Source organism: Lathyrus oleraceus, chromosome 2 (assembly GCF_024323335.1).
Source record: "Lathyrus oleraceus cultivar Zhongwan6 chromosome 2, CAAS_Psat_ZW6_1.0, whole genome shotgun sequence".
NCBI classification, from domain to species: domain Eukaryota; kingdom Viridiplantae; phylum Streptophyta; class Magnoliopsida; order Fabales; family Fabaceae; genus Lathyrus; species Lathyrus oleraceus.
Window position 1 is genome coordinate 225,803,224 of NC_066580.1, and position 26,674 is coordinate 225,829,897.

At 39.9% G+C, this 26,674-nt stretch overlaps 1 protein-coding gene across 1 annotated transcript; it reads left to right on the top strand.

Annotated features, from left to right (window-relative positions):
- Positions 1-24,442: 24,442 nt before the first annotated feature.
- On the top strand, positions 24,443-26,062 carry LOC127122685 (uncharacterized). The gene has a single exon (XM_051052983.1). It carries the CDS (start codon positions 24,443-24,445, stop codon positions 26,060-26,062), a length of 1,620 nt encoding a protein of 539 aa, XP_050908940.1.
- Positions 26,063-26,674: the final 612 nt, after the last annotated feature.

The following is a 26,674-nucleotide window of genomic DNA, read 5'->3' on the forward strand; positions in this document are numbered from 1 at the left end:
GCGAGACTCCATGGATCTTTACAAATTTGAAATTGGTGATATATATTGGAAAATGGACTACATTGAACATAATGACCATTCCTCCACCAACTCTAAATCCAATGTATCTGAAGCTTTAGTTGACGATGACTGAGCGAGAATCTTTGACAGAAGACAGTTGTAGAACAAAGTCTTGTCAGGATGCAGTTACTTGCCAAATCCCTAATTTTTGCCTAGATTGCCCCAGGGTGAGGTACTCAATCCAGCGGGATATATATGTTCATTTTTTCATGTCTCTAACTTTTGCATAGACCTACCTTTCGGGTTTTCAATCCACCGAGACGTTCATTTTTGCCTAAGCCGCACTTTCGGGTTTTCAACTTAGCGAGTTATTCTGTTTTTATTTTTAGGCAAAGTATTTCTTAACTGCATCTGAATTCACAGGATGAGTGAAATCCTCCACATCCATAGTTGTAAGCATCAAAGCACCGCCTGAAAAGGATCTCGTAACAACGTATGAACCTTCATAGTTTGGAGTCCACTTGCCCCTGGAATCGGGCGCGAAAGACAAGACTTTCTTGAGCACGAGGTCACCTTCTCGGAACACACGAGGCTTGACCTTCTTATCAAAGGATTTCTTCATCCTTTGCTGATATAACTGACCATGGCACATGGCAGTTAATCTCTTCTCTTCTATCAAATTCAGTTGGTCATAACGACTCTGAACCCATTCAGCCTCAGTCAACTTGGCTTCCATCAGGACTCTCATTGATGGGATCTCAACCTCCACGGGGAGCACAACCTCCATGCCATATACAAGGGAGAAAAGGGTTTCCCATGTTGAAGTGCGGACAGATGTACGATAACCATGCAAAGCAAATGGCAGTATTTCATGCCAATCTTTGTACATAACAACCATCTTCTGAATAATCTTCTTGATGTTCTTGTTAATAGCTTCAACATCCCCATTCATCTTGGGTCTGTAGGGAGAAGAATTATGATGTGCAATCTTAAACTCGCTACACAACTCTTTCATCATCTTGTTGTTCAAGTTAGATCCATTATCAGTAATGATCTTGTCTGGCATACCATACCGGCATATGAGTTGATTCTTGATAAACTTCACAACCACCTGTCTGGTCACATTCGCATATGATACCGCTTCAACCCATTTGGTGAAGTAATCAATGGCTACGAGAATGAAACGATGACCGTTTGACGCCTTTGGTTCAATCATGCCAATCATGTCAATTCCCCACATGGAGAAACGCTGTGGTGAGGAAATAACATTCAGAAGTGTCGGGGGAATATGGATCTTATCCGCATAAATCTGACACTTGTGGCATTTCTTCACATATTTGCAGCAGTCAGACTCCATTGTCAGCCAATAGTAGCCTGCTCTCAACATCTTCTTTGCCATGGCATGTCCATTGGAATGAGTACCAAATGAACCCTAATGAACTTCAGTCATCAACAGGTTTGCTTCGTGTCTATCCACGCATCTGAGCAGAACCATGTCAAAATTTCTCTTGTAAAGCACATCACCATTGAGGTAGAAACTGCCAGATAATCTCCTCAAAGTCTTCTTATCTTTAACCGATGCCCCAGACGGGTAAATCTAACTTTGGAGAAAGCATTTGATATCATAATACCATGGCTTATCATCTTTCACTTCTTCAACTACAAATACATGAGCTGGTCTATCCAAGCACATCACAGTGATATTGGGGACTTCATTCCAATATTTCACCACAGTCATTGAAGCAAGTGTAGCAAGAGCATCTGCCATTCAATTCTCATCTCGAGGAATATGATGAAAGTCAACCTTAGTAAAGAAAGTTGAAATCCTCCTCGCATAATCTCTGTATGGGATGAGGCCAGGCTGATTCGTCTCCCATTCACCCTTGATCTGATTAACAACAAGGGCCGAATCACCATAAACATCCAGATGTTTGATCCTAAGATCAATACATTCTTCCAAACCCATAATACAGGCCTCATACTCTGCCATATTATTCGTGCATTTGAAAGTTAGCCTTGTTGTAAAAGGAAAATGTGTGCCCTGAGGAGTAATAATCACTGCCCCAATACCATTTCCATACTGATTAACAGCGCCATTGAACACCATACCCCATCGGGAACCCGGCTCTGGCCCTTCATCAAGCGTAGGCTCATCGCAATCTTTCATCTTCAAATACAGAATCTCCTCATCAGGGAAGTCGTACTGAACAGACTGATAATCCTCAATTGGTTGATGTGCCAAGTGGTCAGCCAAGATACTACCTTTAATAGCTTTCTGAGCTCGATACTCAATGTCATACTCAGATAACAACATCTGCCAACGGGAAATCCTCCTAGTTAAAGCAGGCTTCTCAAGATATACTTGATTGGATCCATTTTGGATATTAACCAAGTCGTATGATTCAACATATACTGGTGTAAACGCTTAGCGGTCCAAGCCAAAGCACAACACGTCTTCTCAAGCGTTGAGTACCGAGACTCACAATCAGTGAACTTTTTACTCAAGTAGTATATTTCATATTCTTTCTTTCTTGATTCATCTTGCTTACCCAATACACAACCCATGGAATCATCAAGCACAGTCAAGTACATAATCAATGGTCTCCCTTCAATAGGCGGAGATAGAATCGGAGGCTCAGACAGATACTATTTGATACTGTCAAAGGCCTTTTGGAAATCCTCGGTCCCATCATGACGCTGATCTTTCCGGAGGAGCTTGAATATAGGCGCACATGTGGCAGTCATGTGGGATATAAATCTCGAAATGTAATTCAAGCGGCCAAGAAAACCTCGAACTTGCTTCTCAGTTTTGGACGTAGGCATCTCTTGTATTGCTTTGACCTTGGCAGGGTCAAGCTCAATACCTCTTTCACTGACAATAAATCCCAATAACTTGCCGGAATGGACTCCAAATGTACACTTGTTCGGATTCAGGCGGAGTTTATACTTCCTCAAGCGCTGAAAAAGCTTCAACAAGTGCTCTACATGTTCAACTTCCGTTTTCGACTTCACAGTCATATCATCAACATATACCTCGATCTCCTTGTGCATCATATCATGAAACAAGGTAGTCATAGCGTGTTGATACGTGGCTCCGGCGTTCTTCAAACCGAAGGGCATCACTCGATAACAGAATGTTCCCCAAGGTGTGATGAATGTTGTCTTCTCCATATCCTCAGGTGTCATTTTAATCTGATTATAACCGGAAAATCCGTCCATAAATGAGAAGACATTGAATTTAGTTGTATTGTCTACCAACATATCAATGTGTGGTAGAGGAAAATCATCTTTCGGACTAGCTTTATTCAAGTCACGGTAGTCAACACACATTCGTACTTTTCCATCTTTCTTGGGCACGGGCACAATATTAGCCACCCAGTGAGGATGTGTAGAAGTCACCAGAAACCCCGCATCAATTTGCTTTTGAACTTATTCTTTAATCTTCACTGCCATATCAAGATGAGTTCTTTTGAGCTTCTGCTTCACAGGCACACACTCAGGCTTCAAAGGCAGGAAATGTTGCACGATATCAGTATCTAGACCAGGAATGTCTTCATACGACCAGGAAAAGACGTCGACATACTCTCGTAGCAACTCAATCAACCCCTTATTGACAGACTCTTCAAGGAGTGCCCCAATCTTCACTTCACGAACACAATCTTCAGACCCCAAGTTGATTGTTTCCAGATTCTCAAGATGTGGCTAAATGATCTTCTCTTCGTGCTCAAGCAGACGGGTAATCTCATCAGGAATCTCTTCAACATCATCTTCTTTTGCCTCAAATACAGGGAACTCAAAGTTAGGTGATGGTGTTAGATCATTATGTTCAATGGGTTTGATCAACCTGCATAATGATTTTGAGTATAAAGAGATTTCAGAATTCAAGCAAGGCAAATCATTATGCAGATGAAAAGATTAATGTTATTCTCTTTTTAGGGTTTTATGGTGATCACCAATTTCATGCAAAAAGCAAAAAGGAAAAATAATTTGGAAAAACAAACATTTAACATGTAATTTTTGAATGAATATCATTGTATTAATCAAACATGCCAACAATGTCATCACTTCTCCTTTTGGCATGGGAGGAGGGTTTTCAAACAAAATGGACATATTACGTGGACTTGTGGATAACTGTTGGAACATCAACAGCGACCCAATTATTGCAGATTCCACCAGGTATGACGAAGTTGCCAAGGTCTTCCTCTTCATCATCTTCAACAATGGCAGCAGCTTCCTGATCTTCAATTGTGTGGATGAAACCACCACCCTGGAATAACCCACGCTCATTGGAAACACCTGAAGAATACCCTATGCCAGCTCGGGATTTATTATCTTCCAATTTGATCATTTGCCCTAAACCAGTAGTTTCACCATGCTCAATGGCCAACTTAGCATCATTGTAGGAAGCAAATGAAGAAGGTCCTTTCCTTGAAGGCTCAACAATAGACAAGGCTTGGAACAGAGTCCCAACCTCATCCTCACGTCAATATAGAAAAAGGAAGATAAATGGCTAACCAAGAGAGCCTTCTCTCCCCCTATCACCACCAACTTTTTGTTTTACACAAACTTTAACTTCTGGTGTAGGATGGATGTCACGGCGCCTGCCTCGTGAATCCATGGTCTGTCAAGCAAACAACTGTAAGATGGATGGGTATCCATGACCTGGAAAGTGATCTGGAAATCACTAGGTCCAATCTTGATCGAGAGTTCTACTTCACCGATCACAATTTTCCGTGATCCATCAAAATCTTTCACAACCACTCCACTTTGCCTCATGGGAGGCCCCTGGTAAGAAAGTTTAGCCATAGTGGATTTTGACAACATATTAAGTGATGATCCTATGTCTACCAACACATTAGATAAGGCATCATCTTTGCAATTCATGAAAATGTGTAGAGCCAAATTATGGTCTTTTCCCTCCTCGGGAAGATCAGCATCACAGAAGCTCAATTTGTTGCAAGCAGTTATGTTCGCAACAACGCTATCAAACTTCTCTATAGTGACATCGTGGTCCACGTATGCCACGTCCAACACCCTCTGCAAAGATTCGCGGTGTGGCTCAGAATTCATCAGCAAAGATAAGACATATATCTTTGATGGAGTTTGTAACAGCTGATCAAAAACGTTAGATTCACTTCTTTTGATGAGCCTCAACATCTCATCACCATCCTCTTTCAAAATGCCATGCTGGCCAACCAGGATAGGAGTGTTATTAACAACAATAGGGTCAACACCCTTCACAACAGGATTATTCGAAGAAGAAGTCCCCACGGGACCGACAGGATTAACCACAGTTCTCTTTAAAACGTCTTCATGGGGTTTCGGTGGCGCCGAGAAAACACGACCGTTATGGGTCACACCACTGACGTGAGAAATGCTCACTACAGAAGTTGAGGGCAACGAAACCTCCTTTCCATCTTCTAGCATAACTGCGTTGTATATGTAGGGAACAACTTTGTCAGATACATACGGGACAGGGCCCGCTGGCTTGATCACAAGAGCCAGAGATACCTTCTTCTTGCTACCATCATATTTGACGACAACAGGTTCAGGAATATTAAACACAGGGGTTATAACATCAACTTCATCCTCATTACGATTCTGAAGTATCTCGATCATTCCCTGATCCAGCATCTCTTGGATGTCCTTTCTAACTTGTCGGCATCCTCTTTCGTTGATAGTGCACACCTGGCACCTATCATGGTCATGCTCATAATGACTGTATCCACACAACAGTTTATGCATCTCGACCAAAGATTGCCTGATATCATTAACATACAGGACTTTATATTTGCCAAGGCATCCCTGGACCATATTGACAACAACTTTCCCATGCTCGGGCAATGGGTTCTTCTTGACATTAAGACCTACATCCTCGAAAAACAATATACCGCTTCTCACAAGGTCTTGCACCTTGGTCTTCAACGGGTAACAAATTTCCACGTCATGTCTGGGAGCACCGGAATGATATACACAATGTAGTTCTGGCTTGTACCACCACTGAGGGTTGGTTGGTACAACGGGTGGGTCTCGTGAAGTAATCAATTTTCTATCGATCAGAGAAGGATAGAGCTCAGCATATGACATTGGAATCGGGTCAAAAGTGACCCTCTTCCTCTCGTAGTTGTTGGTGCTGGTGTTATTATTGTTTCGAGGCTGGTAGGCCTGCTGTTGTGGAAGATGTTGTTGTTGATATTGTTGATGTTGTTGTTATTTTTGATGATGAACTTCTCGAAAAGCATGTGCTATATGAGCCACCTGGTGTTGGCTGATGGCAGGGCGAATATTCTTCCTCTTTACAGAGGGCCTTCTTTTTATATGGGAGGACACAACATGTTCCTCTCCCTCCTTCTTCTTAGCAAAGCTCCCATACCTCTTTGCTGAAGAGCTATCATCCCTAGGCAAGCGTCCTTCACAGACCTCTTCTTCCAGTCTCATTCCCACATTCACCATCTCAGTGAAGTCTGAGGGAGCACTGGCTATCATCCTCTCATAGTAGAAAGAGCTCAAAGGCTTCAATAAGATCTTTGTCATCTCTTTCTCCTCTAAGGGTGGCACTATCTGAGCTGCCACCTCGCGCCATCTCTAGGCGTACTCTTTGAAGGTCTCTCTCTCTTTCTGGGACTTCGCCCTTAACTAGTCCCTATCAGGAGCCATGGCCATATTATATTTGTATTGCTTTACGAAGGCCTCGCCAAGATCGTTGAATGAGTGGATGTTCACACTATCAATCCCCATGTACCACCGGAGCGTAACACCAGATAAACTATCCTGGAAATAATGGATAAGCAGCTGGTCGTTATCTGTTTGTGTTGACATCTTGCGAGCATACATCACAAGATGGCTGAGCGGGCATGTGTTTCCCTTGTATTTCTCAAAGTCAGGTACTTTGAATTTAATAGGGATCTTTACGTTGGGCACAAGGCACAACTCAGCAACACTCTTACCGAAGAGGTCCTTACCCCTCAGAGTCTTCAGTTCCTTGCGCAGCTCAAGGAATTGGCCTTTCATTTCGTCCATCTTCTCATAAACATCCGGGCCCTCAGATGGCTCGGAATGATAGATGGTGTCTTCAACTCGCGGCAAGGTGTGCATAACGGGAGGTGGCATAGAAAGGACCGGGCTAGATACCCGCAGAGAAGCGAGAGTAGAAGCAAAACCCTCGGGTACAAAATTGGCGGGCATTCCCCAGGGGAACCCGGCTGGCATTGTAGGAGCAAAATGGGCTGTTGCAACAGGCACAGTTGAAGAAGTTACATCTGATATGACAGTCCTCGCGGGAGGAGTTGTAGGAGTTGGCGACGATTGGCTTTGGGCAGCTAGGACTGACTCCATCATGGCAGTCAACCTAGCTATCTCTTCTTTCAATTCCTGGTTCTCTTGCTCTAAGTGCTCCATTATCCTCGGCAGATTGGCCCTTGTGTTATACCGGTGCATCAGCTTGTCTTCAAAATAAATGAAGAGCAAAGAGTTAGACCAGTGAGCTTTGAACAAAACCTGCTTATGCATATGATGCATGCAATATTTGTGCATATGATTTGTTTTTATTTGAGGAACTTTATAGATATCTATTTGCAAATATTTAAAAATATTAATCTTTTAAGACATAGATGGAATACTCATAGCAATAATATTTGGAAAAAAATTTACACCAAAGAAGTAGTACAGTTTTGGTAACCAAATACAATATAAGAGGAAAGGAGAATAAACATCCTATGGAGCCCTAGAAACAATCTTCCAAAGCCCTCCAGATCGGAAGATAAGCTGCACGAAGCCTCTTCACCTCTCTCTCATAAGCTGCTTCCATATCAGCCTTCTCCTTGGCGAGTCGATCATACTTCCTCTTCCAAAACCTGGATGACTGAGGAAGAAGAGAAGTAACCACATCATCAGGCTCATCAATAACCTGATGCTCCAGAAATTCTATCATTGCATCCTTATCTCTGAGCTGCTGAAGAAGTTCCTCTCGCTCACGAACCCAAGCACGCGAACGGTCTTCATCTCTCAACTCCTCTACTCCTTGGTTAGGGAGGGTTGAAGGCCCAACTATAACCATATGGGTAGGTCTTGGATAATATGTGGCATTCGGTACTCAAAATCTCTCTTCCTCACCCAAGAGGTGTAGGGTTCCAAAGCAATACAATTCTTCGGACCAAGCTCTTTCCTTCCCTTCCTATGAACTTTACGCCAGGCGCGGACCATTCTGCCCTTCAAGTTCTGGGGATCTCTACCCTCTTGAAAGAACACACCTTCCAACAGAATGTTGTTAGGCTTATTCTTTAAGGGGAACCCAAGCTGACGGTGAGCCAAAACAGGGTCGTAGTTGATTCCACCACATGTACCAAGAAGAGGCACATTGGAGAATTCACCACAAGAGTCAATAATCTGAACACCATCATACACACGATTATACCAAAAGATATCATCATTAGTGAGAGACATAAGTCTCGTAGACCACCGTAGACATCCTTTGTTCTCCTTGAAGGCAAACGTCTGAGGCAAGTGTGAAATAAACCACTTGTACAATAGAGGCAGACAGCATACAATGGATCCACCACCCTTTGCATTCCTCATATGCAAAGAGAAATAAGTGTCACCCAACAGAGTCGGATCAGGATTAAGAGAAGAGAAAATCCTAATAGCGTTCACATCCACAAAATTGTCGATGTTGGGGAATAACACTAGCCCATAGATGAGAAGTACAGATATGGCTTCAAAGGCGTCCTCACTCATGGCCTTCCCAAATAAAGTAGCTTGGGCAATGAGAAAATCAGATGGGAGACCTTGAATTCCACCTTTGGTAGTCATATGAGCAACAACATCAGATATATCTATGTGAAGCAGATCAACAATCTCTTGGGAAGAAGGAACCCTCTCCAAGCCACTGAACGGAAACTGATCCAGGATTGGTATACCCACATGATAGGAATACTCCTCAAGTGTAGGCAAAAGCTGGAAATCCGGAAAAGTGAAGCACCGATACAAGGGATCGTAGAACTGTACCAACACACTCATCAAACCTTCATCCACTTGAGTAGAAAGAATAGACAAAAGCTTCCCATGGCGAGCTTTGAACTCCAAGGGATCTAATACATAAGATGTCAAACTCCTTAACTCTTTCAAGTCGGGTTGTCTGAAACTGTACTTCTTCGTATTCCTTCTTTGTTTATCCATGTCTGAAAATTTGCAAATAGACCTCTTAAGTTCCTTGAAAATTTTCTGTGTTGATGATATGGATGCAAATGAATGCATGAATGCATGGATGCAACAATCACACTCAAGGATCAAGCAAGTCACACCACACAAAGGTTACGGGATGACTCAAGTCATCCTCAATATCAATCATCCATTTTAGTGGATTATGGTTTACACCTTTTCAACACCCAAGTTCCATTGATATTGAGGATATACGAGAACGGATCAACCGCGAATCAAGGGTTTGTTGTAAGTCACGAGCATGGAGTCTCGGTTAAGAACCACCCAAAGGGAGTGTACTATGGTTAAACCTGACGATCATGTTCTAAAAAGGTCCATATAGTCATCATCTCATCTTTCGGATATTATCGGATAAAACGACTACTCGTATTCCAAAAATATTCTCAAGAGAGACTCTTATGAGTGTAGTATCGCTTAACAATCAAATCAAATCTTACACTTGAACGACCTTCACACTACATCCTAAAATAGGCCAAGATGGGCTAGGTATCTAAGGTGATCGGCTTCTAAGGTTCATATTAGAAAGAGTAATGCCTAACCACGACTACTCGTGTGACATTATTGATCCCAAAAGACCTCCACCAAGTGAATGGGCTTGCAAGTCAACTTGCTAAGGAATAACTCCACACAAGTCAACAAGACTTCGCCATTCTCCTATCATAAGTCACTCGAGTTCAGGTATAGAACTCATCTCACAAGAAACCACCAAGCATACAAGCAATTGGTATATATCAATCAATTCATACATTACAAACAATACAATCATCCCAAATTTGCACAAAAATATGTCACAAATAAATATAAACATACAAGCAAAAAGTAGGATAAACCCACTAGGAATATTTCCCCAGCAGAGTCGCCACTTTTTTGTAGCGGGGTATTCGTTACCTTTAGATTTATTGACTAAATCAAAAGTAAACATACAATTCGAGTCGCCACCGCACTTTTATTTATCCAAAGGAAAGGTTAAAAAGCGAACAAAAACCAAGTAAGAAGTTTTATCAAATCAAAAACTAATAAAAATGTCAGAGATCTAGGTAAGGGGGTTGGTTATGAAATGGGAAGGTTTTACGCACCCAAAACATCCTTAGTACTCTAAGGGAGCCCTTTTTGAAAATATATGTTCTAGGTTGGTATTTGTGAAAATATGTGTAAAAGATTGGGGGGATGAGAAGAGAATAGATTATATTCACAATTTTGTTGTTTGAATGGAAGAACCCATTGCCTACGTACCATCACAAAGGTATGATCAAAACCTCGTAGTTCTGGGTAGAAATCAAAAAGATTGGTGAATTGATTTGACCAAATGCCTTAAGGTATTTTATTATCAAAGGGAGAAAACTCAACCTAAACCAACAATCCACCATGTGAGGAGGGCTTCAATAGACTAGTGAGGGGTTAACCCTATAATAAGTATGGAAGACTTATAGTCCAATAACTAAGGATGAGGCGAGGTTTACATCAACCACTATGATAACTCAAACCTATGACTAATGTTTATGAAAAAGTTTTAACAAAGGTGGCCATTGGAACCACAAAAACAACTTGAAGTGAGTTGTATTTACAAGTTAAGGGTATTTACAAAATGAGGTCAAAGTTGAATTAAGGTCTATTCACAATGAGTTTTAATGAAAAAAAGATTTTGAAAAATCAAAGGCATAAGGCCAAGGTTTCTAATTTGAAAACAATGTCAATGTTTGCATAAAAAGAGTTTGGCTTGGGTTAGAGTGGAGAGAAGAAGAGAAGGGCTAGTCCTAAAGCATACAAAGATAAGAGAAGAGATAAAACCCTTGGAGTTCCTTTTCTTGAAATCATAGAGATGATTCAAGATTCTCCTTTCCTTTGGACTTAGCAAGCAATAAGCAATCAAAACAAATATACATTCAAGCTCCTAGGATCTCCACTTGGCTTGTCTCTCATCACTTGGCTACTTGTTAATACCTCAGGATTGGCATTAAATTTAGAAAACAAATAATGTAATCACCTCTGTTGTTTTAATATGTTGGGTTGAAGAAATTCAACATCTGGACCAACATGTCATGTACGATGTCACGACGTCAGGTCTGTGACATCGCACATGTGTAGGAAACTGAATTAATTAATTCAGTAGATGTCATGGGATCAGCAAGGATATCTGGTGAATATCCTAACTCCCTTGTGAAGGCCTTGAAGACTAATTCAGAATATATATAGGCTCTAAATATGGAGATATATATGGAGAGAGATTAGGAACTTGAAGACCTTGTTTATAGCAGAATTTTTCTGCTGAAGTTGCAACAGCAAAGAACAAGTCTGCTGCAATTTTCTGAAGGCCCAAATCCAGTTGGGTGATTAGGTTATAAATAGCTGATTGTAATCTAATTTCTGTAAGCTCTTAGAATGAATTTTTAGGGGTGTGTGTAAGGTAAACCTCCCAATCTGTGGGAAGGTTACCATGTGTTTCTCAGTGGTAAACCTGAGAATGTTTGTCACTCAAAGCCTGTAGGCAAGAGTGATTATGTTCTTGAATGAAGCTGTGAAGCAAGTTCAAGGTGTTTGCACATTACATTGTATTTGTAGTGATAGGAATGGAAACTGGAGGTTTCTATCTAGGAGTTCCTAGGTATAGGTTGCATTGGGTAGGGATTAAGTGATGAGTTGTAAACGGGGGAGTTTAGCTCTGAATTGATACTACTAATAGTGGATCTTCTTCCTGGCTTGGTAGCCCCCAGATGTAGGTCATGTTGGACTGAACTGGGTTAACAATTTCCTGTGTTTGTTTACCTACTACAAGTTATAATCCTGTCTGCCATAATTCAGGTTGTGTTACAGTCTGCCAATCAAGTTAATAACAAACCTGATACATAGCCTTCTGTTAGAATGTCAATCAGAATGTTTTGACATTCATCAACAACAGCACATACTGTTTAATAAGCTGAAGAATACAGTTCAGTATGTAGTGAAGTCTGGTTTTCAAAAGCATATCAGACCTGGCCAAAAGAGCATTGTGAAACTGTCAAACTGGATGTCTTGACAGTTCTTCCAGTAAGCTGATACTGAAGTAGAGACTGGTTGGTCTTTTACAGTACAGCAAATTTAGTAGTCTGTGTTCAGGAACTAAACAGACTAAGCATATGGTTCTGGGCTTGGATGTCAGACAGAATGTTGTGACATTCATTCCTGACAGCATATGCTATATTGTTGGATGGTTAGTTTTTCTGTTTCAGGATTTTTCTCAGGCTATTCTTCAGGAATCCACCAGCTGATCTAAAATCTAGGAAACTAACAACTAAGCTACAATTAATGAACCTAACAAATAATCTATTTGTTAGCTCCTTAATAAGTGGAGATTAGTTTAACTTGTTACAACCTTTAATCTAGGAAATACAAGTACATGACCAACAAACTGGAACAATGTAACAGATGATGTCCAAAACAGGATTGAGACATTGTGCTGATAACTGTGTAGGAAAACAACAGTAGTGAATGTTATGGTGCACATAACTAGGTGTTCCTCCATTCTAGGATGACATAGAAGGAGAGGATGTGACACTGTGAAAGGGTGTACATCAATACAGAGTGTAATAACTGTCTTGCTGTAACAGGTACAATGTTAGATCAGATGTCATGACTTGAAGTAGAACATCTGAATACTGACTACGCCAGAATTTCAATTGGTATCAGAGCAGGCATCCTGGTCTGTCTCTGGATGAGATCCGTGGGTGATACTTTCTGGTAGCTGGCAAGGAGTTATGTTAGTACTGATGCTGGAACCTGTGTAAGGTTCTGTAATTCCCTGAATGGTCCCTTGAAGTAGGTGGATGGACTGTTCATGACAGGAATGGTGTGTACCTGTCTCTGGAAATTGGCAATTGGCCTGTGTGTGGGACAAATGTGCCAGTACTAAATCACATTCAAACCTGGTATGGTCTTGGAGGCCAATCTGGTGAAGTGTGTGTTCATAGGTTGAGTTGTATTATGATTTCCGCTGCATAATACCTGGCAAAACTCAAACTCTGATGTAGTCTCCCCTCATGTGGATGAAAGGCTGCTGTGTTCAAGATCTCATCATAATCTACTGAAGATGTCAAAGATACTTGAGTCTACTCAAGTCCACTCATCATGACGTTCTCACTTCAGGATGGTAATAATCACTTAATCACTGATTCTTTTACTCTCTTGAGTAGTGTATATGAAGAACTTGAAGACCTTCAAGGAAGGTTTGTTCCAAGGAGGTGGAACCAATGTTCTATGTGATGTTAGAACATGGTGTTCAACAAGTATGCAGCTACTGGTTGAAGAGCAGATGTATTTGGGGTCCAAACAATGGGATAATTCTGTTTGGAACCTACTCCTGACCTGGAAGAGGAGACATCTGTGTATGCTCAGTTGACAAGGGCAGAGTCAACTGGATGTGAGCTCAAGAAGGTCATCCCTAAAAGTTGAGCTGGTTGAGATGTGACATTGTGCAATCTCCTGCTGTTAGGCATCTTCCTGCAGTTTGATCAGGATTGGATAGTTGTTCCCTGAAGTACTATGGTGTGGTGGAAGACAAGTCTCCTGGATGTTAGCAGTCAATGATGGGGTAACCTGATTGTGATATCATTTAAGGGGGTTGAAACCATGAATCTTTTTATTCAAACACCACGTTCAGAAGGGGCAGTTCTTACTAGGAGTGAGAATATGAAGATTCAGAGGTTGGTTGAGGTGATATGCTCTGGCAATGCATGTCTACTATTGACTGGTGTTGTGTGTCTCACTAGTACTTATGGTCAGCTGAAGCCTGATTGGTGTGATTGGAGGAGTTAGTTGCCACTGGTAAGGGATGGTGGATGTCATGTTGAGACATTTGTGTACAATGCATGGATATTGGTGTGGAGTTTCCATGATTGTTGAGTTGAGGGGGAGTTTTGGTTAACCTCCTCACGTGTGGTCAGCCTTGGGTCTGGTTGGCTGTTGACCTGTGTCACATGGGTTCTGGTGGCTGTGTGACACATTTGCAAGGAAGGATTCATCTCTCTCATTCCTAAGGGTGAATCTAATCTGGAAAGAGTCTCAAGACTGTTGAGGTGCTTGCAAGCAGAAGATGTTGACACTAAAAGAGTATTTTCAAAGTATTCTTATGGTGAAAGTATCTGAAAGGATAATTGGGAAAGGATTTAAGATCAATGTCTACTTGTGTCAAGTCCAAGTATTTAATTGATTATCCTTGGAGCTCAAGATAACTGATGTTCTTAAAGATGTTGGAACATCTCTTCTTCAAGACCCTGTGCAGAATCACAGGAAGGATAGTACATTGGGGTAGGATCTATCTCTTTGGTGGCAGCAAAAGCATATGATCTCTGAAAAGGGTTCCTGGCAAGAAACATGTTCAGCCTTGGTGTGTACAAGAAGAAGAAGGCATCATAGTCTTGATGGTGGATACTTGGATCAGTTTATTTCTGATCTAGGTAAGGAAGTGCATTAGCTTATGCACACTGTGGAGTCAAGAACTAGTGGCAGCAGTCTTGACATCATGGAAACAGCCTTGCTTTAGGTAGAGGAATCCTTGGCATAGCTGAAGGGTTAGTTTCTAACTGGTCCTTCTGAAGACTCATACATCAGAGTGTCTGATGTCTTTGGAGAAGAAGCAGGAATTCATCAAGGTGTGAGCTTGGATGACTTAACTGAAAACCTGCAGGAGGGAGGAAGTTCTTTCAAGTGGCAGAAGAAGGAGCTGAATTCAACAGCTGGATGTCAAGCACAATGTTGTGATATTCGGTTCAGCATCAGATCCTTAGTTGATGAAGTGGCACATCAACTTGAGATAGAAGGATCTACAGGGTTGTAGATTGGACGCTTCAAAATTTTGAAGTTCAAATCTCACTTGAAAGGTCAGAATATCTTTGGGAGAAGTCTGATAAACTTGGGGAGGTCAAAAGGCAGCATTTGACCTTGTCATATGAGAATTCATGAAGGAGGTAACCTACCAGTGGCATTTGGTCTATCTCAGAAGTGAGTTCGAAGAATCAAGATAATCAACATAAGACAGCTGATTATTCTTGAGGAAAGTCTGAGACAAATTACTTTTGAACAGAAAAGTATTAAGTTGAAGACAAAAAAAAAGGAGGTGTTCTCCATTCATCCCTTGGAGCTTGTGGTAGGAGCTATCTATGGAAGACTGTCTCTGGTAGTGGGATGAGAGTGTATATATCCCAATGTATGTCTGGGTTCCCCTGGCCCAAACTGGGGACTCAGTAATATCTGAAGCCTGTCAGATAGTGCTCCTTGTGATGCTGTGAAGGACGTCCCAGCTGATGTTAAAACATCTGGTGAAGTGATCTTCTGTTCTGGTTAGAAGAGAGAGTGACACAGAGTGTGGATGTGTTCAGCCAAGAGGGTTGGACAGAGGGTGCGCTCTTGAATACATGAAGATGCGTCTTATGTTTTCCTTTCAACAAGTGATCTGGAATCTCTTTGAATCAGGAAGTATGTGAAGGTCCAACCTTGGGGTGTTGGGTATGATCATGTGTGACCTCCAAGAGAGTAGGTTATCCATGACAGGGGGAGTGTGTCCGTGTGCTGCAAGTAATCACCAAGCTTGTGGTCTATGTGCTCTCAGATAACGGGGTATGGCAACCTGTTAGTTTTCAGGATGCTATGATGTGTGGCAAGGCTGAGTGAGCAGAAGAATGTCTGACCGGATGTCATGACATTGCCCTGGACAATGCTGTTAATTCCTTCTGAATCTTAAAGTCATTAGGAATTATGAGGGTGATGTGGCTAAGTCTGATAAACCAGAATAAGCCTGTTGGCTACAGCTGTGTGGTACAGGGGGAGTAACCATCAACTGAAGTGTGGAAAGTTGGATGTAGCAGTGCTAGGTGTCAAATCTCTACTGGAGGTATGACAGAGGTCTTGTTGAATACTGGCTGAATGCAGGAATGTTAAGACATCGCGTGCAACGTGTCTGACTGCATATATGGAATGGTCTCCATGCACTGGAACGACTGTTTTGGAAAAGAAACAGTCAAGAGCTATAAAAGGTATTCAAAGATAGTCTGAGATTTTGTTGGTGATTCTCTGACTGTTTCTCAGCAAAAATAAATGCATCTTGACCAAGCATTTATTTCTACCGGAAATTCCTAGGCACGGGCAGGACTATTTAAAGGATGCAATAGCCCTCTTCCTCCCACAACAGAAACACTCCAATCTCAGAATCATGGGGTATGTTAAGGTCTGGGCAAGCTGCGCCTGGATCTGGTTTTGTGAAGGGTGCCTTTACAAATGTTTAGCTAAAAAGGGGGAGAGAAAGAAACATAGTCCTGGGGTCGAGAAGCAAACAGATCACTGTGGTAGCAAACAGAAAGTTGGGGTTGGGGTTAGACACAAAATTCACCAACTGAATTACCACTTGTGTCTTGTGATCTGAGTTAAGAGGACAGTTGTGCCTTGTAATCTGAGTTACATCATTCGTGTACTCAGCATTACATATTCTTCCGGAAGCTCTCCTGTTGAGGGGAAGAGTTCTGGTACAACTGAGTATTGTCCCTCATCTTCCTCATGTACACCAACATTGGTATTCATGGTGGGGGAGACAATAACAGAGGATTATTTGTTTTAGCTAAAATTTGCCAAAGGGGGAGATTGTTAATACCTCAGGATTGGCATTAAATTTAGAAAACAAATAATGTAATCACCTCTGTTGTTTTAATATGTTGGGTTGAAGAAATTCAACATTTGGACCAACATGTCATGTACGATGTCACGACGTCAGGTCTGTGACATCGCACATGTGTAGGAAACTGAATTAATTAATTCAGTAGATGTCATGGGATCAGCAAGGATATCTGGTGAATATCCTAACTCCCTTGTGAAGGCCTTGAAGACTAATTCAGAATATATATAGGCTCTAAATATGGAGATATATATGGAGAGAGATTAGGAACTTGAAGACCTTGTTTATAGCAGAATTTTTCTGCTGAAGTTGCAACAGCAAAGAACAAGTCTGCTGCAATTTTCTGAAGGCCCAAATCCAGTTGGGTAATTAGGTTATAAATAGCTGATTGTAATCTAATTTCTGTAAGCTCTTAGAATGAATTTTTAGGGGTGTGTGTAAGGTAAACCTCCCAATCTGTGGGAAGGTTACCATGTGTTTCTCAGTGGTAAACCTGAGAATGTTTGTCACTCAAAGCCTGTAGGCAAGAGTGATTATGTTCTTGAATGAAGCTGTGAAGCAAGTTCAAGGTGTTTGCACATTACATTGTATTTGTAGTGATAGGAATGGAAACTGGAGGTTTCTATCTAGGAGTTCCTAGGTATAGATTGCATTGGGTAGGGATTAAGTGATGAGTTGTAAACGGGGGAGTTTAGCTCTGAATTGATACTACTAATAGTGGATCTTCTTCCTGGCTTGGTAGCCCCCAGATGTAGGTCATGTTGGACTGAACTGGGTTAACAATTTCCTGTGTTTATTTACCTACTGCAAGTTATAATCCTGTCTGCCATAATTCAGGTTGTGTTACAGTCTGCCAATCAAGTTAATAACAAACCTGATACATAGCCTTCTGTTAGAATGTCAATCAGAATGTTTTGACATTCATCAACAACAGCACATACTGTTTAATAAGCTGAAGAATACAGTTCAGTATGTAGTGAAGTCTGGTTTTCAAAAGCATATCAGACCTGGCCAAAAGAGCATTGTGAAACTGTCAAACTGGATGTCTTGACAGTTCTTCCAGTAAGCTGATACTGAAGTAGAGACTGGTTGGTCTTTTACAGTACAGCAAATTTAGTAGTCTGTGTTCAGGAACTAAACAGACTAAGCATATGGTTCTGGGCTTGGATGTCAGACAGAATGTTGTGACATTCATTCCTGACAGCATATGCTATATTGTTGGATGGTTAGTTTTTCTGTTTCAGGATTTTTCTCAGGCTATTCTTCAGGAATCCACCAGCTGATCTAAAATCTAGGAAACTAACAACTAAGCTACAATTAATGAACCTAACAAATAATCTATTTGTTAGCTCCTTAATAAGTGGAGATTAGTTTAACTTGTTACAACCTTTAATCTAGGAAATACAAGTACATGACCAACAAACTGGAACAATGTAACAGATGATGTCCAAAACAGGATTGAGACATTGTGCTGATAACTGTGTAGGAAAACAACAGTAGTGAATGTTATGGTGCACATAACTAGGTGTTCCTCCATTCTAGGATGACATAGAAGGAGAGGATGTGACACTGTGAAGGGGTGTACATCAATACAGAGTGTAATAACTGTCTTGCTGTAACAGGTACAATGTTAGATCAGATGTCATGACTTGAAGTAGAACATCTGAATACTGACTACGCCAGAATTTCACTACTCATGACAATGGTCCTTCTTACTATCTCAAGATGGAATCCCAATCACACAAGAGCAAACATCAAAAAGTTCACCACACAATAAGAGGAATGGACAAAGAATGAGTTTAGATTAGGGGTCCTTTGAAGTCAACTTTAAGATTTAGCATTCTAAAGGCATGAGGCCTAGTTGCTCTTCAATAAGTTTAGCATTCTAAAGGCATGAGGCCTAGTTGCTCTTGAACTCCTTAAGCATAGGTAAGGTCCTAATTCTAAGTCCTTTCTCCTTTTTGCATTGGGTTCACATAAACAAAGACAAAACAAACACAAAGCAACAATATATTTATATATAATAATGAGCTCAAATGAGCAAAAGGAAAATGACATAAACATAAAATATGAGCTCAAGTGAGCAAAGTAAAAAGCAATATGAATAAATGAGCAAGAAATAAAGTGCATTAAAGTAAATTGTAAGAAATTAAATGCTCAAATTAAAGTTAGTAGTTAGTGGTTGTGTTAGTTTGTCATAAAACAATTTAGCGCTATGTTAAGCAATCGTAAGTGGACTAATGTAGTAGTCACACCTATCTGAGGTCGGTCAATAAAACTATAGGCAAATAAACACAAGTTAGAGATCATGACTAGTAAGCCAAGCTCCTAAAACTTACCATGCCTAAAGAAAAGAGAAAGGCCTTGTATGGACTTTAGGCTTTTTGCTTGACCAAGAAGCAACCTATCTTGGACACAAAGCAACTCACTTGATCATAGATCAAGTTGAGTTTGATTTGGATCAAAGAAGGTTAAGCCTCTCATATGTCAAGACTAACCATAAGACAATAACTCATTGGCCAAAAATAAAAAGAAATGAAGATGAAAATGAAAATGAAATGGAAAGATAATTCAAATGTCAAACACAATTGATCAAAAGTGAATCAAATCATTATCAACCAATGGTAAACAAAAGAGAAATGAAGATTAGAAGTCAACAAGTCAAACATATTTTTTTGGTATTTTTGGAATTAAAATAAATGCAAAATTAAAATGGACAAAATATGGTCAAACCTCAAATTCAATTCAACTTAATTTCAACAAGTCCAATTAAATTCTCATGGGTCTAACATGGTCAAACAAGGTTTGACAAATTTTTTCAATAATTTTTGAAGTCAGAAACTATTTAAAAGCAATTAAGAATAATAAAAATAACACAATATGAATTAAAATCTCAAATAAATCTCAAATCAATTAAGAAATTGATGAGACTATTTTTCATTGACTTATCATGATCCATATATATTAAGAAAATATTTTTGGATTTTTTAGATATCAAAAAGTATTTAAAATGAATTAAAAACTATTAAAAACAAAATAATTCACAAAAAATATTAAATGAAGTCACAAAAATAAATAAAAATCAAAATATGAAACTAGATTTTTCAAGAAAAATTCTGGCATTGGTCTCATATTTTTGTGACTTCAAATAAAATATTTATGAATTTTTGAAAATAAAAGGAAATAAAAGAAATTAAAACAGAAAATAGGAAATAGGAAAAATGCGCTGCCATTGGATTTGTTTCATTAATTGACGTGGCATGATCACACGGTCCAGAGACGCGGTCATACCATGTTCTTTGGTCAAGCGCATCATACATTGAATTAAAAAAAGTCAAACAAATGCAAGGCCACAATTATAACATATACACAAGATCTAATGGATATGAAGCTCCTACGTGGGGATGGTGGTGGAAACCACCATCTTCTTCGGCCAGCCAACTGGTTCCGGCCACCACGTGCAGGGTTTTAAAACTTATCAAAAATAAACAAGCAATGTATCAAAATGAAGTTGGGGTGATGTACATCATCCCTGTAACCTTGGATCTTCCTCAATGTTTCTATTTAGAGAGAAACAAGAGGTTGAAGATCATGGTGTTTGATATGAAATGTCATGATTCATGAAATTAAGACCACCACTGGCCCGCCTCTTGCTCGAGGACTTCAGAAAACAGTTCAAACTCAAGCAATTCACATTGTATAGCAAGATCCAGATCAAAATAGTTTGGTGATATACCTCTGAAATGTAGCTTTGAACAACACGGTCTCTTCAAGCTTTTGATCCCAATTTGATTTGGAGATGTAATGATGATGCAAGGCTAAGGAATTAAGACTTGAAGATCAACTAAGGATGTTGAAATTCAAGCTTGAAATTGAGAAATGAAAACTGGAATTCCTTTGAGTGAGGGTGAGGTTTCAATTCAGCAGAGTTTCAGATCTCCTTCAGGTATGTTTTTGAATGAGCAAACACATCTATTTATAGCTCAAATGGAGGCAAGGTGATGCAATGCTCGTGTGCATGAAAATTGGACCTTCCATGCATGGGCCTGTACAGGCGCGTGCAAAGCCCAAAAATGAATGGAAATGCATGCTGAAGTCTCATGTAGAAGATTTGTACATTTAATTGGAGTTGCATTGGCTTGTGCATGAAGTTATGATGTGAATTGCATAATTGAACCTAAACATTGAGCTCTTCGAAACTCACACATGGAAAATCCAAAATTGGTCATGTGAGTAATGGTTGGAAAGCTCTTGGAATAAGGAACAAAAGTTATGTTGGGAAAAAATCTATTTGGAGCTTGGAAATTTATGAAAACAGGCTATGAAGTTTGAGGTACAAAACATGTCTTTGAAAAATTTGCCAAAAATAAGCAACTTTAAGCCCTTCTGTGTCAATGATGAAAGCTTCAAATGGAAAAACCTCCAACATAAATGTTGTATATCTTCTCAATATGATCAATTTAGAATTAAATTTTGCATCATTTGGATTTTTAATAAGAAAGTTATGGGCACTTGAAGTTGGATATTTTTCAAATTCAATGGTTTTGGTCCAAAGTGACCTATAATGTTTTGTATTATCACATGTGTTTCTTTTAGGATTATGAAATTTTTTCCAACATAACATTTGAATTACACATCTTAATATTTCCAATGCACTTGGTCTCACCTCAAAATCATAAAAATTAAGGAAGTTAGGTCCTTGGGAAGTTGACCCAAAATTAGGGTTTCAGTCAAAATGACCTATAATGTTTTGAAATGAATGATGACCTTCCAAGTTTCAAATGGGTTTTTTATGAACATGAAAGTTGTTCATATGGTTCTTAAGAACATATTTTCTCTTGGGATCATCTTCATTTGACAAACACATCAAAAGTTATATCTCAGTGATCCTCAGTTTAGTCAGATGACTTTATTGGTCAACTTCTCAAGGTCAAACCTCAAATCTTGATGAATGAATGATTGAGGATACTCAGATAGGCTCATATATGCATAAAATAATGAATTAAATAACTTCCCTTGATTAAATTTGATCATAGTTTGAGGTTGCTTCATGAGCAAGGCACAGTCAATGCATAGTTGAATTACGGTTTCCTTGGGAAATAATCCTCAAGCCCTTTGGGTTATCTTGATAAAATTTGAAAATTGAGATAATTGGGAGACATATATGATGATTAGGAGCTTTTTGAACCATTTTCATGCTTGTTCTCATCTTCATCTAGTCACTTTATTGAGCATAGGAGCCTCCTAGGAGCAGGGGGTCACATGATCACTTGAGCTTCAAAACAAAAAGAGTTAGTGACATATTTTTGTGCTTTTGGTTAGTGAACAAAATAAGAAAAGTAATAATATACAATAAAAGCCTGCTTGGTGGTCTCAAACCAATCACACAAGTCCCACCCCTAGGGTAAAGGAGCCAAACATGCTATGATCCTTGAGGCAATGCATTGAGCAAATGACATGATGCCATGAGGGATCTTAGGGTCAAAATTAGGGTCTTACAGCCGCTCATAAACCAATGTGCTATTACGTAATGAACAATGGTTGCATGGAGAAACAAAATGCTTTTTTTGAGCGACCAGTTAAGGCTATGAAGAGTCATCTCAAGCCTCTGTTTATTACTGGGAAGGTCAAAGACGTCCCAATTAATAAGATTTTGGTAGATTGCGGTGCAACGGTGAACCTGATGCGACATCACCTTTTGAGGAAAATAGGTAAGTATGACACAGATGCCAAGCCTCATAAGATGGTACTTTCCAACTATAAAGGAAAGGTGGGTATTACCCTCGGAGTAATCCAAGTCGAGCTAGCAGTGGAAACTGTCACCCGATCAACGATGTTCATGATTGTGGAGACAAAGGCCAACTATAACTTGCTACTTATACGCGAATGGATATATGGAGTTGGATCTGTACCATCCTCCATGCACTAGAGAATCACCATCTGGAGGCCATACGGTATTATGGAGAATGTAAAAGAAGACCATGGCTACTTCAAGACTCCAATCAATCATGTCGATAGACGCCAGTTTGACAAACATTTGGCCAATATTTCTCCTTGCGATCCAGCCAACTTTGCATTCACTCCAGACGATAATGCATATTGCTCTTTATATCTACACCCCACAAATGGTTTTCAATGGGATCATGAAGTGGTGGGCGAAGATTATTTTGGGTACATATGAACGTCAGGAGTCGACCCAACAGGTTGGGGAAGCGAATTATGTGATGATGACTGAGTTTGAAGCACTAAAAAGAATTTTGGCTTACATAGCCGAAAACAAACTGCAAGCAGCCTTAGAGGCTGAAGATAAACACTTGGTAGTCAAAGCCAACAAGGAATTTCTCTAAAAAGGTCCTAGTAAGGACTTTGATCCAGAACCACCTGATAAGGTTCAGGGTGAAGCTAAAGGCCAGAGGCTCGACGCCATCTATGATAATGAGCCTTTGGGATTCGAGAAGGATCCGCTGGAAACAAACATCAAGATGCTGTTTCAAGATCCACTTGAAGAAATTGACTTAGGAGAAGGGTTAACAAAAAGGCCAATTTACATCAGCGTCAATATTAGCCCTCAACTCAAAGCCGAAGTAATCCAACTACTGAAAGAGTTTAAGGATTGCTTCGCGTGGGATTATGATGAGATGCCTGGTTTGAGCATGGATCTGGTCGAAATGAGGTTGCCAATCAAGCATGGGAAGAAGACCATTAAGTAGAATCCAAGGTGATTTGCACCTGAAATTCTCTCAAAAATCAAAGAGGATGTCAAAAGGCTTCTTCATTGTAAATTCATTCGTACGGCCAGTTACGTCGAATGGTTGGCGATTATTGTACCTATCATTAAGAAAAATGGTACTCTGAGGGTTTGCATAGATTTTAGGGACCTAAATACTGCAACCAAGAAGGATGAATATTCAATGCTTGTGGCAGAGATGTTAGTTGATTCTGCCGTGGGCCATGAGTATCTCAGCATGCTTGATGGATATTCTAGATATAATCAGACATTCATTGCTGAAGAGGATGTCCCAAAAACAACGTTTCAATGCCCTGGAGCCTTAGACTCCTATGAATGGGTAGTGATGCCTTTTGGTCTAAAAAATGCTGGGGAAACATACCAAAGAGCAATGAATTCAATCTTCCATGATTTCATATAGACTTTTATGCAAATCTACATTGATGATATTGTTGTTAAATCTATTTCAGGGAGGAGCCATTTGGACCATCTTCGATTGTCTTTTGGAAGGATGAGAAGACATGGTCTAAAAATGAACCGTCTCAAATGTGTGTTTTGTGTGCAGGTGGGAGACTTCTTAGGCTTTATGGTCCAGAATCGAAATAAACCAGAACAAGACTAAGGTCATAATGGAGGCAAAAGGGCAATCAACTAAGAAGGAATTGTAGTCACTTCTAGGAAAGATTAATTTCTTAAGGAGATTCATCTCGAACCTCAGTGGAAAAATGTAAGCCTTCTCACCTCTGCTTCAACTCAACAAGGGAGGCTATGAATGGGGGAAAGCTCAGCAAAAAACTTTCGAAAAAATAAAATAATACCTGAGTCATCCGCCAATTCTGACACCGCCTTGCAGGAATAGGAGTATGAGGTTGTACATATCTGCATCCGACAAGACTTTAGGGAGCATGTTGGCTCAGGACGATGATAATGGTGTCGAAAGAGCCATGTACTACCTCAATAGGGTCTTAAATGATGCAGAAACTAGGTATAGAATAGTTGAAAAATTGTGTTTATGCTTGTATTTTTCTTGTACAAAGTTGAAGCATTATGTAAAACCTATTGACGTCTATGTTTCATCTCATTTTGATCTTATTAAACATATGTTGTCTAAGCCAATTTTGCACAGTCGAATTGAAAAATGGACACTAGCTTTAGCTGAATATTCCCTAACTTACATTCCATTAAAAGTTGTTAAAGGACAAGTGGTAGCAAACTTCATAGTCGACCACTCTAGAACTGACAACACAGTGACTTATCTCGAATTAGAGCCCTGGAAGTTATACTTCGATGGGTCTAGTCATAAAGACGGGACATGCATATGGGTTATAATTATTTCTCCTAATAAAATTCCAACAAAATTCAAGTATAAAGTGGAAGGCCTTTGCTCGAACAATGAAGCTGAATATGAAGCTTTGATAGTCGGACCTGAGATATTGTTGGAATTGGGGGCAACTCGAGTCGAAATAATGGATGACTCGGAGTTAGTTTCAAAGCAGATCAGAAAAAAGTACAAATGTATTAAAGAGAATCTCATTATGTACTTCGTAATAGCCAATCGATTATTAAGAAGATTCGAGATAGTTAGTATTCGACACATACCTCGATTGGAAAATCAAGTGGCTAACGCATTGGATCAAATTGCATCTAGGTATAAAATTTCAAAAGAGAAATTACAAAAAGTAATCGAAGTCAGAGGGAGAGTTGTGTCGACTAGACTAGCCCCATTAGACTTGGAAACGACAAAGTTGGGATACGCCGACAAGAAGAGCTTCGAAATATTGGCAGTAGATAGCCTGACAGACGAGGATTGGAGAAAACCAATAACGAAGTATTTGCAGAATCCGACGGTGTCTACCAAACAGAAAACCAGGTATCGAGCTTTAAGTTATGTTCTTTTGGGTATTGAATTATTCAGAAAGACTCCTGAGGGAGTTTTACTCAAATGTCTTAGTGAATTAGAGGCATATCTAGCCATTTCGACTGTCCATAGTGGGGCATGTGGGGCACACCAGGTTGGTCATAAGATTAAATGGTTATTATTTCGCCAAGGGATATACTGGCCTGCCATGTTGAAAGACTGCATTGAGTTTGCCAAAGGATGCCAAGAGTGTCAGGTACATGCAGGCATACAACATGTCCCTGCAAGTGAACTGCATTATATAATCAAACCTTGGCCTTTTAGAGGTAGGGCTTTAGATCTGGTTGGGGAAATTCGACCACCATCGTCTAAAAGTCAGAGATATATTTTGGTTGGCATTGATTACTTTAAAAAATGGATCAAAGTTATACCCTTGCCAAATGTAGATCAAGAAGATTTGATCGAATTCATCCATAAACACAATATTTATAGATTTGCAATCCCAGAAACCATCACGACAGATCAAGGATCAATATTTACTGGTAGAAAAATGCAGGAATTTGCTAAGGAAATGAGTTTCAAATTGTTAACTTCTACACCATATTATGCTCAGGCTAATGGTTAGGTCAAAGCAGCGAATAATGTGGTAATTAATTTGATTAAGAAACATGTGGGTAAGAAGCCCAGAAACTGGCACAAGACTTTAGACCAGGTTTTATGGGCATGGCGTACCTCCCCCAAGGAAGCCAATAATTCGACCTCATTTCGGTTGACCTTTGGTCATGATGCGGTTTTACCAGTCGAGATTTACTTATAATCAACAAAAATTCATAGGCATCATGAAATTCCATCAGAATCATATTGGAACATGATGCTAGACGAGTTGGTTGATCTAGATGAGGAGAGACTCAATGCCTTGGAATTATTGAAAAGGCAGATGAAAAGAGTGGACAAATCTTACAATAAGGGGGTTAAAGTTAAGACATTTTCCCCTGAAGACTTGGTTTGGAAAGTGATACTTCCAACGGATTGAAAGGATAGAACGTTAGGGAAATGGTCCCCCAAATGGGAAGTTCCTTTTCAAATTTTACAAGTATTCTCTAATGGTGCTTATAAGATTGAGGAACTTGATAAAGATTAAAGAATCTTAAGAATGAATGGAAAATATTTGAAAAGATATAAGCCAGCGCTCCAAGAGATAAAAATAATAAATGATTAATTGCATGCAAATGGGTCA

Coding starts and splice junctions, on each gene's coding strand:
- LOC127122685 (XM_051052983.1), top strand. CDS start 24,443: ATGAGGTTGTACATATCTGCATCCGACAAGACTTTAGGGAGCATGTTG.